Source organism: Macaca fascicularis, chromosome 6 (genome assembly GCF_037993035.2).
Source record: "Macaca fascicularis isolate 582-1 chromosome 6, T2T-MFA8v1.1".
In the NCBI taxonomy this organism is placed as follows: Eukaryota; Metazoa; Chordata; class Mammalia; order Primates; family Cercopithecidae; genus Macaca; species Macaca fascicularis.
Window position 1 is genome coordinate 72,689,512 of NC_088380.1, and position 19,904 is coordinate 72,709,415.

General features: G+C 40.2%; 1 protein-coding gene across 24 annotated transcripts in view; it reads left to right on the forward strand.

The window, feature by feature from the left end:
• Positions 1 to 19,904, forward strand: part of MAST4 (microtubule associated serine/threonine kinase family member 4) — a 576,679-nt gene that overhangs the window by 378,440 nt on the left and 178,335 nt on the right. For 2 of the 24 annotated variants that reach the window (XM_065546348.2, XM_045394787.3), the window contains one exon: positions 11,974 to 12,049. The exons of the other annotated variants lie outside the window; for them this stretch is intronic. In XM_065546348.2, coding sequence (XP_065402420.1) covers positions 11,974 to 12,016 — 43 coding nt within the window. In that variant the 3' untranslated portion in view covers positions 12,017 to 12,049. Of the gene's footprint in view, positions 1 to 11,973; positions 12,050 to 19,904 lie in introns of those variants that run through there. 24 annotated transcript variants of the gene reach the window in all.

Below are 19,904 nucleotides of genomic sequence, written 5' to 3' on the forward strand. Positions count from 1 at the left end.
GCAATTTTGCTTCTAGTAGCTTTCCTGCCTTTGGGTTCTGGTAGTATTTAGAAGTATTACTAACAATGCATTACAAATGACACTTCACTGCAAGGCACTTGCCATGGACCGTGGAAACATGTTACGATGCATTTCTTTCTTCTCCAGCTTCTCTGAACAGAAAGTTTGACCATTTTGGAAATAAAAAATGAAACACTTGACTATGTTAGAACTTTTTACCATGGAATATAATGCTGGCAACTAAAAATTGAATAGAGTAAGGGTTTTATTTTCTAAATGGAAAAAAATAACTATTTATTCTGTACCTAATACCTTGAAAGCTTTCATGGGACTTTCAAAGTGTAAGAGTTGCTTCTTATCTTCAAAGAATTTCTATTCTAGCTGAGATTGTAAGAATTAAGAATATGGGGTGGGAATTGTGCATTAACACTTAATATAGCTGATGGATGTCATGAGCTGAATGGTGGCCCCAAAGATATCAGGTTCTAACCTCTGAAACCTGTAAACATTACCTTAGGAAAAAAGGAGTCTTTGCAGATGTGATTAATTTAAGGATTTTGAGATGGAGGGATTATCCTGGATTATCTCAATAGTCCCTAAATTCAATCATAAGTGTCCTTGTAAGAGAGGCTGAGGGGGATTTGGCCCACAGAGAAGCCAGAAGATGCAAGGAGCAGATTCTCCCTGAGAGCCTCACAGGGAGCCTGGCCTATTGACACCTTGATTTTGGCCCTTTGACACTGATTTCAGATTTCTGGCCTCCAGACTGGAAGAATCTCTCTCTACTGTTTTAACCCACCAAGTTTGTTGTCATTTGTTAAACAGCTGCTGCAGGAAACAAATGCAATGGTAAACTGCATTCTGTTGTTTTTCCTGGAACCCCGAAGTGATGAAGTGAGGGCTGTGTGGTGGGCACTTCCGCATTCATGTTACAGAAGAAGGAGCCCCGGGATAAGGGAGCCCAGTGACTTAAACCAGCTGTTCCAACTCTGAGCCCAGTGCCCCTTTCACTGTGGCCCCCAGCCTCCTCCTAGTGACTGGAACTAGTGCTCACAGAGTGCTCATCATGGTAGTTTAAAAAAGACAGACCACTGTGGCTGGAGAGATTAAGGACAAATGTGTGTAAGGTGGAAACACAAGGGTATCCTTAAAGGAGAAAAGTATTGAGAGAGTCAGAAGGTGACCAGTCCTGCTTCCCACAGTCCAGGGATGTAGTCCCTGCTTAAATGCTGTTTAGGCCGGGCACGGTGGCTCACGCCTGTAATCCCAGAGCTTTGGGAGGCCGAAGTGGGTGGATCACCTGAGGTCAGGAGTTCGAGACCAACCTGACCAACATAGTGAAAACCGTTCTCTACTAAAAATACAAAAATTAACTGGGCTTGGTGGCGCATACGTATAATTCCAGCTGCTTGGGAGACTGAGGCATAAGAATTGTTTGAGCCCAGGAGGCAGATGAGGTTGCAGTGAGCTGAGATCGCACCACTGCACTCCAGTCTGGGTGACAGAGCTAGACTCTGTCTAAAAAAAAAAAAAAAAAAAAAAATTGCTGTTTAACCTTCCAGGTGTTGGGTGCCTCTGAGCATTATATCCATGTGTCTGTCTGTGCATGGAGAAGAGAATCCCTTGCCATGTAGTTGACAGCACATTTTAGCTTTACCTCATGGGATCTTTGCCTCTGCTATTGCCATGTGCATGTACCATGTACATGTGGGTAACACCAACATGAGACTCCAAGAGAAAGCCACGGGATGAACTGGATGGTTCCAGCCCTCCGAGGCATTACCCCTTTCTGGAAGGCACTCAGATGGGCTCACTCCTTCTTCCTGGCAACCATCAGAGTTCTCCTGCTACAGGCCCTGCTGTGAACTGCTCCAGCCCTCTTGATCCACACTGCTGCCACCGCTGCATATATGATGGGTCCTTTCTGTTCTCTAGTTTACTAAACAGTCATTTTGCTTCTGTAAGCCAAGCACAATACTGGGGAGATGAAGATTAAAAAGTATTCCATCCCTCCCCTCAGGGAGCTCTCAGACTTGTATGGGGAACAGAAAGGGAACTAGCTTGACTGAAGTGTGATAGCAGAAGTATGGAGACAGTAATCTCATGCTCTCCCTCTGCCCACAAGTGTGGAGAAAAGAACAATGCGTTTAATGCACAGGTCTCTGCAGGCTCATCCTGGAACCAGGAGATAGAAGGGATTCCATAGGCTGTGGCATTCAGGAGAGAGATCTGGACAATTAACATCCCCACAATGTCGATCTGGAGATTTTGGTGTGATGATTATAATGTGTTGTAATTCTTTACCCATTACCTTTATGAAACTTGTAAACTACCTGGGAGCCTTGATCCTGTGGGCTTCCTATTTAGCTCAGTTTGAGATTAAATAGAATATGGATAACTGAGTACCCTTTTTAACACTTTTAATAGCCACTGACCCCTATCCTCAACTTCTTTGCATCTATAGTTTTCTATTGATAATGATTGGAAATATAAAAGGAACTAAATTGTATAGACATCATGTAGAGAGTGGCAGGCCAAGAGCTTTAAACCAAGCTACAGATCTCTGTGGCATTGGGGTGTAGGGTCAGCATCAGGGCTGATATAGATAGTCTCACCTTCATGAATATGAGGATCCTTTCTATTATCAGACTTTTTTTTTTTTTTTTTTTTTTAGACAGAGTTTCACTCTTTTTGCCCAGACTGGAGTGCAATGGTGCGATGTCCGCTCACTGTAACCTCCGCCTCCTGGGTTCAAGTGATTCTCCTGCCCCAGCCTCCCTAGTAGCTGGGGTTACAGGCATGTGCCACCATGCCTGGCTAATTTTGTATTTTTAGTAGATACGGTGTTTGTCAGGCTGGTCTCAAACTCCCAACCTCAGGTGATCTGCCTGCCTCAGCCTCCCAAAGTGCTGGGATTACAGGAGTGAGCCACCACGCCTGGCTATCAGACATTTTTAGAACACCCCACATGATCTCTTGATTGAGAAAGTAGAAAAAGCAGAAAATAACTGCAACCTCAGAGCATTTACTTTTTTAAATTTTATTTTATTGATCATAACAGCAGCTGTACACATTTGCAGGGGGCGGGGCCGGGAACCTCCTGCCCCTATGCATGATCTTGTTTATTCAGTCTATTGTCAGTGTTTAGACCCATAAATCCCTCATAATAGCTTCTCAGGCATGAGTCGCTGTTCCTCACCTTGATGTCCGCATCAAGTTCTGCTCTTTGGTTTACATTGGCTGTTGTTTCCTTCCAAAAGGAAAAAAGATTACATATGACTACAGTTACAGAAATAAATGAAATATCATTTGATTCTGTATTCTTTTGTGAAAACAGAATCGAAAGGCTTTGGCATAAAATGTAGGTTTTTTTTTTTTTTTTTTGGTCAGTTCTGTGTATAGGTTTGTGCATTCCAGTGACATCTTAGAAAATACTGTCAACTACAGAGGATTTGAACTCAGAACCTAGAACCCAGTGATCATCCTGTCTCCAAAAGCATTTTTATTTCCATTCTCTGCTTCTTTGAAGTTTCAAAGTAGATTTTCTTTTTCAGTGTAAAATCAGCTGCCTAAAGTACTGTTGCTGTAAAATCACATGCATACATTTTTATATTGGTTGCTTATTTTGAGGCACTGTTTTGTTATATGCACAAGTTTATGAATTTGACTATGAATGAACATGAAAGAGGATATACTTTGAAGTCGTTGTGGTCATTTTAACACAGAACTAAAAACTAAAATCAGAGATATTTCTAGTAGAGTAAAATGTACTCCTCTATTCTTCCCTTCACTTTATGAGTTTTACAGTTTTTTAAGTACATCCAAGGTTGGGTGAGTTGTAGTAAAGAGAGGAGGGTTTACTAAAGGAAGTAAAGACCTAAGATGTTCCTATTCTAGTTATTCTGTGTTTTAAAATCAGTCTTTAGGAAGTCTTAAAACTCTTTATAAGCTATGGCATGTCAGCAAATATAACCCAATTTTGTTAGGTTGCTGTACTAATGCTGTTGGAAGGATATCAAGATGAGAAGACTTCTTATTTTAGTTTTAAGTGACAATTTAGTTAAGCTAGACACCTGAAAAAATGTGCAGAGCTATGAATGCTACATGAGTGGTATGACCAGAGGCCATGAGAATTTAGGACCAGGATTTAAACTGGACTACGAAGGTGGATTCAGGGCTAAGTACGTGGAAAGGAGGAGAGAAGATCACTGGGGATGAGCAGAAGGATAGGAGTGAAAGGGATGATGTAGACATGTTCAAGGATGCTGGGTAAGTCAGCTTGCCTGAGAACTTACATAAAGTGAGCATGAGGACAGAAGGGAGTTTTGTGGAAGAGGAACATTGGGAATAGACTATAATGTTTCACATGCTAGTCTTGAGTTTTCTTTTTTCCATGTAGGACATGTCTGGAGGTTTTTTAATTAGGAAAATAGAATAACATGATAGCTTAGTAAGATTTCTGCCTGGGAGAGACTTGGTCTGAATAGAGGAGAAGGAAAGTGCAGAAAAGGAATGATGAAGAGCTGAAGAAAGGCAGGCTTGAGCAGGGAAAGAAAGAACAGAAGACATCGTGAAAGAAGAGTTGACAGGACCTGCTGAAGGATGGGAGGCTTTTTACGCAGATTGGGAGAATTGTGATATCTCAGATAGAAGCAAGGTTAACAGTCCATTTTGAAGATAACAGTTTCATTTTTAGCTATGTTTAGTAATATTGAACCTGAAAATGATGGCACAGCAGCCAAGTAGAAAGGTCCAGCCTGCTGTTGGAGATGCACCCCAGGGAGAATGTTCAGAACTTCATATGTAATGTAGATGAAGGTGTAGGAGGTGTTAATGGAGACACTGAGGCCTCTTTAAAATTGCGAGTAGTGGGGGCAGATGCTCTGCAAAATCCACCTTGCTTCTTGTTCCTGTGGTTTCGGTGTGGACTCAGAAAAAAATATACTGATTAGTTTGGGGAAGCATGTTCAGCTGCAACCTACGACTGAGATTTGTTGAGTTCAGTTAACTAGGGAGTAAGCCTGGTGTTCTGCTTTGGAGAAACACCTGAATGGCCTTAAGGTCCAATTTGGGTTCACCCTCTAGATCCACTAGAGATGCCCCAGAAGCTAGAGAGTGATCCTTGGTTGTGGGGGCAGGGACACATTTGTTTGTTCTTTCTACTACTAGGATTGGGCTGCTGGAATTGAATGTCATTAATACATCAAACTAGCTGTCAAGAGACCAAATGAGCTTGCTTTTGAGGTCCTTTTCACACTCCAGATACTGAAATTTCAGGCAATAATTTGTCCAGCTTGCAGGTGTTCTATATATATTATTAGAAAATGTCATTGAACTTTGTGAGAAACAATGGTTATTGGAGCTCTTTTAGCCCCATGGCTCACAGTCATTAAGTGTGTAGTTCACATATGTATAGAATACATTTAACTCAGAACTGTCTGCCTATTACGAGTATAGACAGTTGTTATGGATCTGACCAAGTTTTGCAGAACAATTCTGAATGATGTCATCTTTAATTTGTCAGGGGAAAATCATTGTCAGGCACCACTATTATTGCAAGATTTTTGGTGTGCAGAAGTTATCTGAGGAAGAATATATGCCTTCCTAACTTCAAGCTACTTGCTGGATGCAAAATTCTGTTTGGATATAAAGAAATGTTTTATCAGTTCTGAATAGCTGGGTTGTGGGGAGTAGATGAAATTTACTGTCTCTTGCAGTGGCTGAAATGTACATATCTGGCCAGAGATAAGTCCCTCAAGGGTCAAGGATGGCCTGGTAAGTAGAGCCAGCTGCAGCCACAATGCTAGATGCATGACAACGCCTCACACTTGGCTGTGTGTTCGTCACTTATACCTACTTCCTTTGAAAAGGATTTAAGGTAGTTTACAACAAAAACATACATGTGAAATTAGTTAAAAAGGATAAGCAAGTACTCAAACTCTAAGATACTTTTATGTGGCACTTGAGTAAGATAACTAATCTAATTGAGGTCTGAATTTAACTTAGTTTCCTAGTAGTCAAAGCTAAAAGGGAAACAGACTAAAGAAACCATGTGTGGTTTTGGAGCTCTATGACTTGTCCTCATGTGGAATTTTACAAGAAGTCTTTCACGAAATGGCTAATGACCTCAATTCATCAGAAAGGGTGAAAATGTATTTTAAACGAGTCCTTTTTAGTATGGTTCAACAAAGAATGTTGTAAGTTCTGTATTTGTTGCAAGAATATTGCTTCCCAGCAGTGATCTAATTCATCTAGGGCCAGAACTGAGAGATACATTTACATAGCGTGTCTCTCTTTGCCTTTCAGTTGTCACTCTTCTCCACCTAATTTCGATCATTTCCAAGGAGTCTTTAGTTTTAGAATAAATGCTCCGGCTGGGCCTAGAAAGTGTAGGTATTCTGGGGCAGTCAAGAAGAGAGCCTTCTGCTTTTGATGCTGGTGAAGAGCCTGAGGCCTGACAGTAACACGCTTCCCCCTCTTACCCAAGGAAGCAAACTACAGGGATGTTTGCTGATCAGGATATTTTCTTTCTCATGAAAGAGTAAAGACTATGCTAAAGAAATACTAGTGCTGAAGTGAGACTCCAAAGCTCTGCACAGGGGAGTATGGGAGAGATCGTTTGGGCCTAGAAATTTTAAAGTCAAAAGTTTGTAATCCTGTACCTTTTCCATTTACCTCATAATATGGTAAAACATGTGACTTTGAGTGGCATCACTTATTTTTAAGCCTACAAGTGGGAATTTTTTTGCAAAATGTTACCTAGAATAGCTGAATATATTGATTTGATGAATACAGCTATTTAATAATGTTTTTATTTGCTGGAAATTATCAGCTCAAAATAGCAATTTTATTTTGGAAAGGCTTTGGACTCTGCAGTCAATTGTTCATTTCTCTACTTTAGGAATGGCTAATAATAGATATTTTCTGACGACATCCACTCAGAAGTTTGTGTTGAGAAAGATTCTGAGGCTCCGTCTAGGACTTAGTGGCTGAAAACTGTATAATCAATCGGCAGTATTTACTGTGGCGATGGAGGGATGGGGGTGGGGATGGCAGCACCTGCGCCAGGGATTTGCCAATGGAAATTGTGTTCAGAAACTGGCAGAGTTGCATTGAATTTATTTTGTCAGAAATTGGCCAGAAGCTTCAGATGCTTCTAAAAACATCCTTAGTTTGTTGTTCTTGGAGAACATGGATTTCATAGCCCTATAAACAGATTTGGGTTTTTGAGAGAGAATGCAGACTAGGGCCAAGCTTATTTTTGCCCCATTTAAATTTGAGATTTCATTTTTCAAGAGAGGCTCTGACCCACTTTGATTCTGAGGGCTGTAGAGTAGTATTGCTTCTGGAGGAGCATTAAAAACTCAGTGTCTCTGCCAAGATCAATTGGCTCAGTAATTGTTAAGTGCTCTCTAATTTGAGGACACTTCTCACACACAAACTCTTGCTTGATTCTCATAAAAACCCAATGAGATCATTCTTACTCTTTGTTTATTTGAACTTTATCCCATGATTTTTTTATTGTGTTTGAGGCAGCCATAAAATGATTTGAGGCCTCAATTTTGTGGGACTAGGTAGAATAGGTGGAGTTGTTTGATGGTGTTATTCTTATTTTAAAGATGAGGAAATCAGGATTTACAGAGAGAGGTGAACTTGTCCTGAGTCTTACAAACTAGGAGGTGGCAAGGCCAGGATCTGGTCTGCTCCTGTATAATGGCCTTGCACATCTCAGCTTTCTGCAGGTGACATGTTCTTTTATCTTTTAACATCATTGGCCTTATCCCATTCTGAACCATGAGCATCCTGTGTTTGAGAGTGTGTGCTTTCTTTTAACTTCTCCATTTTTCCTTACTTCAGGAGACTAAAGTCGATTCTAATAACAATTTGGTAAAGTGTCTCACTTGGCATGGAGGGTCACTTAGAGATGTCATATCGAGTGATCTGAATGTGTCTGGACACCATGACCTGCCTAACTAGGAAAATGATGTCATAAAAGAGTATTTATTTATTAAAGTGTGTATTTCTGAAGCCACCGTGACAATCTATTTGAATCTCCTATTGGTAGTCAGGGAGAACTAGCACATCCTAACAAAATGACATCAATAAAAAGCACTTAAAGAGCTGACATTAGAAACAAAACTCATGTTCCCCTTGAGAATGTCATATTGCAGCTTAAGCCCATACCCTGGGCTGTCTGGCTTAGTAACAGCATCTTGCTTTGACAGCCTTTTGTTCTCCCTAGCTGATATTTTGGCGGTGGATATCAGCATATCAGTTAATGTACTTTCCCTCCTGTAGGAACTGATTTGACTACAGTTATGTTAGCTCATATTTTCTCCCTCATTAAAGTGCCTATTTGCAATTTGTTCGAAGGAGGTTGCCAGCCTGCAACCACTGTTGGAGTGTGGTGCCCTTTTACTGGTGATTAATTTGCACAACTATACAGGGTTCATTGTCTAGCTGGATTTAGTTTTCATATCAATCTGAATTCCACTAAAATAGATATCAAGGAATGCTGCCCCATTCATCAGAGAGTTATAGCTTTTATTGAACATATAGCATTTATATCACATTTTTATTTAGGAAGCTAAGGGGTGAGTATTGCCTTCACTATGTAGCTGGCTTCATTTCGTGGAGGTAGATACACGGTTTAAATTTCCAATCTTTTGCTGCCACGGAGCTTTTCTTGTGTTCTTCATACCTGTGTATACCTTCTTCATTAAGAGGATATGAAATGTCAGAAGTATCAGTTTCTCCTCCAGGCAGCATTTGTGGGTGAGATCCCTGGTCAAACCAATGCATTGATTTAGTTTTGGAGACAATAGTTAATGCCACTTATCTCTGAGGAGCTACTTTTCCATGATCACAGATGGCCATACCTTAGCTTTGTTCCAGAATCTGTCCGTGTGACTTTGGAGCTGATCATTTTCATGATTTTGGTAGAAGCTAGACTTGGGGATTCTGCTTTAATGGTGAAGAGAAGGTTATTTCCATATACCTGGTTCTCCCTCTGAGATATTTTAACCTACCATTTGCATGATACCTGCTTTAGGGGACTTGGGGCTATTTGCGTAGTGTCTCTTAAGTGCCAGTTTCCTCATCTATATATTGGGGAAGTTAACATTAATCTTTCCATGTTTGAGGATCATTAAGTACCAGGCACAGGGGAAATGATTAGTAAATAGTTGCTACAAAACTGAGGAGGAGGGGAAGGAGGAGGGATTAGAGGTATTTGCTTATGTCATGTTGTGATTTGGTTATTTCATTATGTAATGTTGTGGTTTGTCAACAGAGGGTTTATGCCAGTGTTATGACTTTATACAAAGCCTTAGTAGAGTGGAGATCCTGAAGGAATACAAAGATGTAACCTATGACATCAGATCGTGGAGCTTACAGAGTGAAATACTGTTCAATTCAAACAGAGGAGGACGGAGAAAGAAGTCCTGGACCATGCATCTCAAAATATTTTGGCCGACAGTGTTTAGCGGTAACACAGAGGAGGCACTGTGTTCATTCACACAATCTTCGTGTCAGCAGGTGTTTTTGAGAAGCTACCACCAGCCAGGCTGTGTTCTAGGCTTTAGGGATACAGTAACTGACAGGATAGAGAAAATCGCTGCTCTCATGGAGCTTGTATCCTAGTGGGGTGCAGGGATTGGGAGAAGAGGATGTAACATAAACCAGAAAAACACTGCAGAGTGACAAGTGAGCTTCAGAGAAATAAAACCGGGGAGCCGTGGCTTCTTTCTTCCTGAAGGAGTGGTATGCAAGCTGGAACTAAATGACCAGAAGGCAACAGCCATGAGAAAACCAAAGCAAAAGCCTCACAAGTAAAGAGACCGCCCAGGGCAGGAGCAACCTAAAGAAGAGTGGTGTGGGCACAGGGCACACATGTGGATGAGTGGTCAGAGAGGCAGGGCCAGGTCCACAGGACTTCGTAAGTTGGAGTAAGGAGATCGGGCTTTCCTTTAAGCAGGATGGAAAGAAAGCACTTGATATTTTTATTTTAAGTTCCGGGCTGTAAGTGCAGAATGTGTGGGTTTGTTACATATGTACGTAGAAAACACTTGATATTTTAAAGTAGGGCAGTAACATAATCTCATTTGCCTCTGTAAAGTTACCCTGGTTTCTGTGTAGAGGGTGGATTGAGCTCAAAAAGTAGTTTAGAATGAGAGAGAATGTTGCTTTGGACTACAGGGGTAAATAGTGAAATTGGAGAGAAGTAGATGGATTCAGGCTGTATTCTGAAGGGGAAATGTGTAGGGCTTGCCAAGGGATGAGTTGGAGGATGGGGGCAGGATGGGGGACATTGAGGGAAACAGCAAAAACAAGGATGGGTCCTAGATTGTCCACTGGACTAACAGAAGATCATGGTTCTGTTTACACAGGTGGGGAAGACTTGAGAGGGTGGGGAGCAGGATCGTGGAAGAAAATTAGAAGTTTTGTTTTGTTTGTGTTGAATTTGAGATCCTTATCTGATACCCTTGTGAAGTCTGGAATTCCAAGGAGAAGTTAGGTCTGGAGAAGTAAATTTGGGACTTTTAGGTAAGTAGGTGGTATACAGGGTCAGGGGACTGGATGAAGTCAATTAGTGAGAAGTAGCTTCAGGACAGATTCCTGAGACACTGCAGATTGAAATGTCATACTGAGGATCTGGAGAAGGCATGGCCAGAGATTGGGAGGAAGACCAGGCAGGTGATTTCAAAGAAGCAGAATGAAGGAGGAGTTTCACACAGGAGAGTGGTCTCCTGTATGGAGTGATGCTGATCCTTCATTAGGAGGATATGAAATGCCAGATGCCGAAAGGTCTATGCCCATCTGTGCACAGGCCATGGAATTAAAGGACCATTTTGGGGAGGGTTCAGGAGAGGTAGGTGAGTAGAAGGTAGAATGCAGGTGCTGGAAGAAATGTTCGACCAAAGACAAAAGCCTTTAACATGTCAGCAGGTTGAGGGACCCTAGATTTTCCTGCTGGGCAAATTGGAGTTCTGGATCTTTGAAAGGTACCGAAGAACGATCCTTTTTGATCGTTTATTTGATCTTTGTTACCAAATCAGGTTTATTTTTAGTGCCAGCCTTATCTGGGTAGTAGGCCCGGAATGATTTTATAACCTACCTATTTATTTTCCTTTAACCTGTAGCCTGCTTGTGTGTGTGTGTGTAGCTGAAAGAGACTTTGGAGTAGCTAAGATACAAGGTTGGGCTTAGAGGAAGGATTAGGTTTTGGGGTAAGTGGAGCAAGGGTGTATGGGATGGGAAGGGGAATCAAAACAAAGGCAAAGAAGGTAAAAATAACTTTAATATGTGGGGCTGCTTCCTATGTCATTGAATTAGAAAAATAAAATGGCAATATATTTAGCATAGTAGCGAAAACTTTAGCAGGTGGTACAGCAACAAGGGAAACCTAGCTTCATTGATTCCTTGCATCTCACCTACTTCTAAAAAAGATTCAAGTCACCTACATGTAGACAGCACAGTGTAGAACCACTCATTCATCCTGTAAACATATATTGATTGCCGATAATGATCCCACAATAGAGGCTGTGCTACCAAGATGGGTGACCCATGACCTTCCCTCAAGGAAAACAGACAAAAACAACTGTAATATAGTAACAGACCAGAGGAAAGGGATTAATTCTGTCTAATTCTGTTTCAGCAGGATGTAGAAGGATGAAAAGTTGTCTATGAGGAAGAGAGGAGGAGCTAGCGAGGCATCCTGTGCTGGGCAGGGCAGGGTCACAGCGGGAGCAGAGCGCAGGGCAGGTTCCCTGGAGAGCACAGTGCTGGGAAGGGCAAGGGAGAAGCGTTAAGTGCAGAGTCTGGAAAGGGAAACTGAGCCCAAGAGGGACTTGACTTTTGTAGAGAGTATGGATCCGTATGTTTTTACACAGAGAAATACTTGCTCTTCATTTTAGAAAGAAAATCCGTAAATGTGCATCATATCACTCTGTCTTTTTCTCTGTTTATTTTTAGCCCTGTGCGTCCAAATGCTGGGACAACATCACCCCTTGGATGAATTGCCACCACATTAAATAAAACATATCCAAAGCTCATATTCTTCCTTTCCAGTACTTTATCTCTGTCTCTCCAAATAGACATATATTAAAAATATATATGTATAAATTTAAATATATATATATTTATTTTGAGTCAGGGTCTCACTCTGTTGCTCAGACTGGAGGGCAGTGGCATGATCATAGCTCACTGCAGCCTCAAACTCCTGGGTTCAGTTGATCCTCCCACCTCCTGAGTAGCTGGGACTACAGGTGCACATCACCATGCCTGGCTAATTTTTTATTTTTTAGAGATAGGGTCTTGCTATGTTGGTCAGACTGATCTTGACCTCCTGGCCTCAAGCAATGCTCCCACCTCAGCCACCTGAGAAACTAGGATTATAGGCATAAGTCACCACGTCCAGCTAAACCTGTCTATATTTTGTTTCAAACAAATGTGCATGTAACACATGTATGCTCTTACCTCTCAAAATCTTAAAGAAGTGTGAGATTATATAAACTTACTAGATTCTTCATGGTGTTGCATGTGTTAGAGTGAATCTTCCTCAATGCTTGTGTATTTAATAGCCTGAAAGAATAAATTTTTTTCTAATGGGCATATTTTCGCTGTGGTTTTTTTAAGTTAAATATGTATATAAGTGTGTATAAAGTTTATGTGAAAGAAACGAGAGCCTTGTTTTCGGAAGCTCTTCTGTGTCTTGAAGGTGACAGGTTTTTGCTTTCTTAAGTGACTTTACAGATGAAAAAGGAGTCACACTTTTACAGTTGATTTGGTGTAACCCTCCTTCATCAGTGTCTAGCATATAGAGTATGCTGATGAGTCATGTGCAATGTGTTTTGAAAATCAGAACTTTTCAGATAAGCTGGAGGCCTAGATGCCTGAAATGGCTTAGGACATAAACTGCTCAAAAATAATTTTAATACTCTTTTTTTTGTGATTTTTTTTCTACTTTGTTTTTAGGTGCTCTGCAGGTTCAGAGAAACTTCTCTAGTAACAGACTGTAGAAATGATCCCTAAAGTATGGTGTTTAATTTCAATACTCTTAAAGAAAATCCAGTTTCCTTTGTAAAATGTTCCTTATGTAACAAAACTGTACTGAAAACATGTGGTGTTTTTCTATCTCTTTATTTTGTCTGCCTATACCACTGAGAAGTTAATGGTTTAAGGAAAATATTTCAAGCCCTACAGATCATGTCAAATATTTGGCTTGGTAGGATTAATATTTTACTGCGGAGTGACAGTGCTAGTGCTGTCCTAGTTTTAGGGATGATTATGTAAACTAATGAGCCATCCATTAAAAAACTTAGGGAAACAAAAAGCTATTTATTATGTGGATTACACTGACTATAGTTAGGATTACACTGACTATAGTTAGGACATGGAACTATGAAACAGTTACAACGTGGTTGCATTTAATTAAAGTTGCTCTTTTTGTGATGCTAAGGTTAATAATTATGACACTGTGCAAATGTTTAATATTGCTTTATTAAAAAAAAAAAAAACAACTCAATGGTTTGTTGTTTTGTGCCTAGTTCTCCACTGGCTTAAAGCTGACTTTTCACTTAAGTTTACCATCCTCTGAATTATTTCCATTGCAACAGACCCTAAGAATGCAGTCGGCTGGGGGTGTTGTAATTGTATACTTCAACCACTAGAGGGAAGAGACTGTAGTATTATTCTGGGGAAAGAAAAGGTGCTTAGTCTCTCTGATTCCGTCACTAACCTTTAACCTGAAGGGGGTTATCCTTAGCATTGGGATTACCCTTCTTCCTCTTTTAGAGAAGAAACTTTGGGAAGGAAAAGGTAAAATGAAGGATATTGGACCAGGGCTTGGTATATGGATATATCTGCCTGAAATTTGGGGTTCATTCCGTTCCTTCAAGACAGCTTCCAATGGGTGAGCCGCTTTGTTAGGGGAAGTGAGTGATTCTTCCGGAACTATTTTATCTGTTAGGTGTAAAATAACAGTAACATGACTAACATTTCTGGAATATCAGACACTGTTTTAAATACTTTAAAAATACTAACTATCCTGGCAACAGTCCCATGAGGTAAGTACCATTATTCCCATTGTACAGAATAGGAAACGAAGGTACTTAGAGGTTAAGTAACTTATCCAAGATCACAGAACTAGAAACTACTGATATTGTAGTTAAAAACATGGGCAGTGGCTCCAGGATTTATGTTCTCAAGCACTGTACAATACTGCCTTTCCACTTACACCCAGTTTCTCAAGCACGAAGAGACGTTCACAGAATTTTGACAAGTTTGAGTCTACAAAGAAGAGAGAGATTTTGTTTGAAAAGCACAACAAGAAAACTGTAGAATCAAAATTTATACCATAATTTACCTAGGAACACATACATTGTTCCCATTTTAACGTTTCTAGAATCAGGTTGTGGCTTATAGCTTTATTCAGGAAAATAAGACATATTTGTAAACATAATATATCAACTTCAATAATTGTTAAATTTAATGCTCACAAAAACGTATTTGAAAACGATTTCTATTTTAGATCTTTGTACTTCATGAGAATTTCCAAGTGTGTGTGAGGATTACTGAGATAGGAAGCAAAAATATAAAATAGTTATATTTTACAGGAAAAAAAAGGTCATGTGGGGGTGTTGGTGTGTTTTAATTTGTTTGACAATATGTCAGATGGGGCTTCCAAAGGTAAGAGTTTCTAGGACCCTGACGTTGTTAAATGGCCTTGGATCTCGCCTCTTCTCTAGGATCCACAGAAGCATTTTCAAACTGCACCTGCCTCTCCTTGTACCTCCTTGCTCGTAATCGGGTTTAGGCTCTTTACTTTCCCTTCAGGAAGCCAGTTATTCTCATCAAGGCTTCAGAAATAGTCCTAGTGTTGAGCACCTGGGAGAGCTGCTTGTCTTCAGAGTGGTTTGACCTAGTCATTGATGAGTTGAAGTTTTCACTGTCTCACTGAGGCATGTGGCAGCTCAGAATTCATTCAAGCAAACTGGGCAGAGTCTGTGGTATTCAGGAATGGAGGCACAGCAGGAATGCAGGTCTGTGGCTTTGATCAAAACCCCTATCTGCAAACAAGCAGAACTCTGTGAATGTGGTGAAGCATAATTTTTTCCCCACTGACATTTTGAAATCAGCTCCCTTACAGAAAGACACACAGTTTTGGACAAACTTTAGGGAGTTTCCAGGAATTTTCAATAAACAACACAGTCACACTAAGCAAAAATTCTTTACAACCCAAGAAGAATAAAACATTTTTCTAGAATATATAAAATATGGTAGTTTTATTTAGTAAAAATATAAAGGAACTTTAGACTATCTTAAATCTCTGTTTTAAAGGATTTTTATTTCATCCTCATATTCTTTAAATTTTTTAAATTTGTAATCAATGGCAGAATATTCGGAGACCAGACACATAAATAAATGAGCTAAGAAATGTGCTTTTGTAGCTTTATTCTTGATCTCCACCTTAGGGCATTTCTGTGCTCTCCAGCAAGCCTTCACAGGTTTCATAGGGAGACACAGAGGATTGAGACTTAGAATTTGCCAGCTGTTGACAGATCTATGGAAGAGTCAGTGTGGTAAGAAGTTAATTTCATAAAATAAAATTTATGAATTATCAATGGATTTCTATTATTCATGCTTGTTTTCTTTTAAAGACCTCTTTAAAAATGTATATGGCCTTAGAAACTATTGATTTTGTTTGGAAATCAGTAATAAACCTCAGAAATATAGTCTAGGTTGGGTATGGTGGCTCACATCCGTAATCCCAACACTGTGAGAGACTGAGGCAGGAGGATCACTTGAGCCCAGGAGTTCAAGACCACCCTGGGAAAACATAGGGAGACCTCGTCTCTACATAGAATTTTTTAAAATTAATCAGATGTGGTGGCATATGCCTGTGGTCCCAGCTACTAGGGAGGCTGAGGTGGGAAGATTGCTTAAGCCAGGGAGATCAAGGCTGCAGTGAGCTACGATTATGCCACTGAACTCCAGCCTGGGAGACAGAGGTCTTGTCTCTCCATCACAAAAAAACCTATTAGTTTATATTGAAATTTAAAGAGTCATACGAGCATTCTGTATTACTTGTCTCAGGTGTTAATAAACTTACCTGGTCATGTTTCTCTATGAGACTTTTTCTTAAGTTACTTGATTTGTAAGCTTCTAGGTATAAATCTCTAGAGTTTCCTGGAATCTGACAGATTAGAGTACATGTGATGTCTTTGGGGAAACAGATATTATTTTTGTTTTGTTTCTCTATTACTACTATTAATAGACGCAAAGACTAAATATCAATAAAGGCCAAAACAAGCAAAGAAACTGGCAACCCTTTTATTTGCAAATATGCACACACTCTCCGGCGAGGTTCACTGGTCCACGGGAAACGGCCAGGGAAGTCGCGCTGGCGCTGGCTCTCGGGTGAGGTTCTCCAGTCCACGAATGCGGAGGCGAAGAAGTCACACCCGCGCTTACCGGCGGCGGACTTTTATGCCTGGGAGCTGGAAGGGGAGGAGTTTGGGCCGTGTGTGTAGGCGTGGCTTCTTGAATTTCGGTGTCCCCGGCTTGATGTCACTCTGCGCATGCTCAGTTGATTTGGCTCTTCCCCCCCGGGCATGGGAATTTTTCCCTGGCACGGGAAAATCTGTGATGAAGAACCCGGAAACAACAGGGACTGCTCCATCTTGTTTATCTTCCTCCATCTTGTCCCTTCTCCCTCACCCAAACAATTTTATTTATTGGACTATTTCTTACAGAAATAGTTACGAATTTAGTTATTCCCTATTGAAATGCTGATTCTTTGGATAAAAAAATAGTTTCAGAATTATTTGAGTGAAAGCTTCTCAAAAATAGTGACTCTGAAATTTAGGACTTTAAATTGCTACCTCACTCAAAGAAGAAATTGTGTCCTAAACTGCTCTGAAGTATCAGTGGGTTGAGAGAAGGGATGTTACAGAGACTACAGGCATGAAACAGTCTTCTGCTACTTTGTGACTATAAAAACTGGCTGGCTGGTTTACAGATTCTGGTCTATTCATTTCTTCACTGTTTCCCACTTGTTCTTTCATTTGCTTCCCTTGGAGAGTAGCAAGTTGAAAAAAATTCAGTAGTTTTGGCATGGCTCATATTTAGGAAATGCCACCAAGAGTTCTTTTTTGTTTCTCCTCGAAAATTGCCCTTGTTTGGATATTTACATGTTATATCATGGTCATAACCCCTGGGTCCCGTGTTGACAGAGGAGTATTAGACTCACCCAGAATATTACCTGTCTTCTATCTTTAAAGAACATATGAAATAGCCTTTGTGATTTGAGTGACTGGGCCAGTGTTCTCCATTATGTGCAGCAGGCTTCACTCCCCAATAAAGCTGAAAGTAACAGACAATACCTCAAGTTTTAGGTACTTTACAGATACCTGGCAGCTCTCTGAAGTATATCCAATCCTGTTTCTGGGACAAAATCACTGGATGGATCTTTCTGAGTCATGATTTTTGCAGTAATGTTTCTGAAGCTATAGCACTAGATACAAAGGATAAATAGAAAAATGATTATTTTGAAAGGGGAGAGAAAGGACTCTGGCAGTATCTGATGCCACTCTAGATGTTAAATGTGGTTATGTTTATCTTTTAGCCCCAGGCAGTTTATAGTTTAGGATTTTTGAATGATTGAAGGATGTGCCTCTATGAGCCCTCACCAGAGACAGCCTGGGCCTTACTGCTTTTTTCTGTGTGTTTTGCATCAAGCAGTGTTATTTGAAGGTAGCTGTGGTTCCTTCAGGGAAGATGAGTTGGCAGCAAGGCAGACGGATATAGTCATGGAGCAAGTCACTAAAGATTTGTAAATCATTCTCAAAATATATTATGTGATTTAATATATATTAAAACTGATAGCAGATATAAATAATAAATCACGTAGGATGAACTGTTTTCAGTTTCCTGTGATGCCTACAAATCTTTTTCTGTATGCATACATGACTTTATGATTGCAATCATAACACAGGTGTACTTTTTTCTGTTGTTTTTTCATGTAACATATTACCATGCTGCTATATAATCTTCATAATGATCATTTTTGGTGTCTGCATAATTAGTAAATAGGTCATCTACTCTTGATAACCATGAAGAAAATAAAAGAGATAGTGTCTATATCAAGGACTGATGTCCTTTTCAGTGTTTCGCATCTTCACTTCTGGTTTTCTCTAATGAAAATAAATAGAGAGATGGAGTGATAGCTACCACTCCTTGGGAAGCCTGTCTCTAAATTCTGATGGGCAGCATCACCTACTAAACTCAGAAAACTCAGACTTCCAAAGTCATGGGCGGACTCTCCCCATCACCTTTATCTTGTATTTTCATCTAAAAGTTTCTAAACTGTAAAGCCAGCTAGATGTTCACATCTTCTACGTTATCAACTAAACATTACTTCTTAGTTATCAGTCTCATCTAAAGCCTTAGGTGAGATTGTCTGTGCAATACAGGCAAGAACAAGATGTAGGAAAGGGCAGTTGTGAAAGAGGAAGAAGTGTGCTAGGAGAGGAGATGAACAGAGGCAGCCGATTGTGAAACATTACTCAGATGAGCTGATCAGAATTCTGTTCAACTTTGTAACTCCTCCTAAGTGCGATGGAAGGTTTCACTGTGTAAGCTGACATTTCTGAGCCAGGAGCCCCATACTGTGAGGTGGTGGCCAGCAGATTGCAAACCTTGAGCACTGTTGATGTAGCACTCTTGATTCTCATCTGTTCTCTGCTATGGCTGTATGTTTGATCATGTTTCCAGCAGGATTGAGTTTCTACCTTGGAAAAAGGTCACCCTGCTCAAGTTCCTGTTTTTATTCATCTTTTTAGAGGAGACAAAATAACACTTTACTTCAGCCATACTTATTGGGAAGGAAAGTAAAAACCCAATAGTGGTGCTTGGATCATTTATTAATAAACCTTTTAAATATGCCTGAATATCATGGACTTTTTATTGATCATTCTATTACTCATTACGGAGATTGTCAATAATGGCAGTGCTTTAAAAGAAAAATCATCCAGCCAATTGACAACAGTAACCTGATTCTGGAAGCATCCCTTAGGGCTTATCTGTAGAAGATGGAAAAATAGAAAAATAACTGTTTTTGTTTTTAATTAACCTTAGAAAAAAATGTGTGTGCAACCATTCATTCAGCTGAGTGTCTGGTGTGTATTCTGAGACATACACAGATGAATAGAAACTGTCCTTATACTTGGAGAGCTTTAAGCATAGTAGGGAATTAGACCTGTAAAGACATAATTGTGTTGCAGTGGAATGACTGATATGAAAGAGACACGCATATGAATAAAATTCACTGGGGAGCCAGGAGAAAAACCGTTTATGTCTGCAGGAAAAAGTCAGGACCACTTTGCTGCAGAGGTGACCTTACAGCTCATGCTTGAAAGATGTCCTGGTTTCCAGGCAGAGGAGCTGGAAATTCTAGGAAGAGGGAACAGGATGTGCAAAGGCAGTGAGGTGTGGCAGAGCTTACAGTGTCTGAGGAGCTTAAAGTAATTCGGTATTTCTGACAGGTACATAAACAACAGAGGGCACATGTTAAGGGATGAGGCAGGAGAAATAACAAGGGATTATAGCATAAAATATTTCGTTAAAAAAGGTTTGATATTTTGGTGGAGTACCTCTCAAACTTTAAGAATCACCTGGACATTTTAGTAGAATGCAGATTTCTGGGCTGTACTTCCAGAATTACAGAATCAATGGGTGTGCAAAAGACGCCCCCCCCCCCCCAAAATCTGCATTTCTAACAAGCATTCCAGATGATTCAATGATGGTAAGACAGAAACCATGTGTGGAGAAACATTGCTGTAGAACAATGGGGACCCATTCAACTTTGTTTCATGGGAGAGTGATACGACTGTGTGCACCTGTTT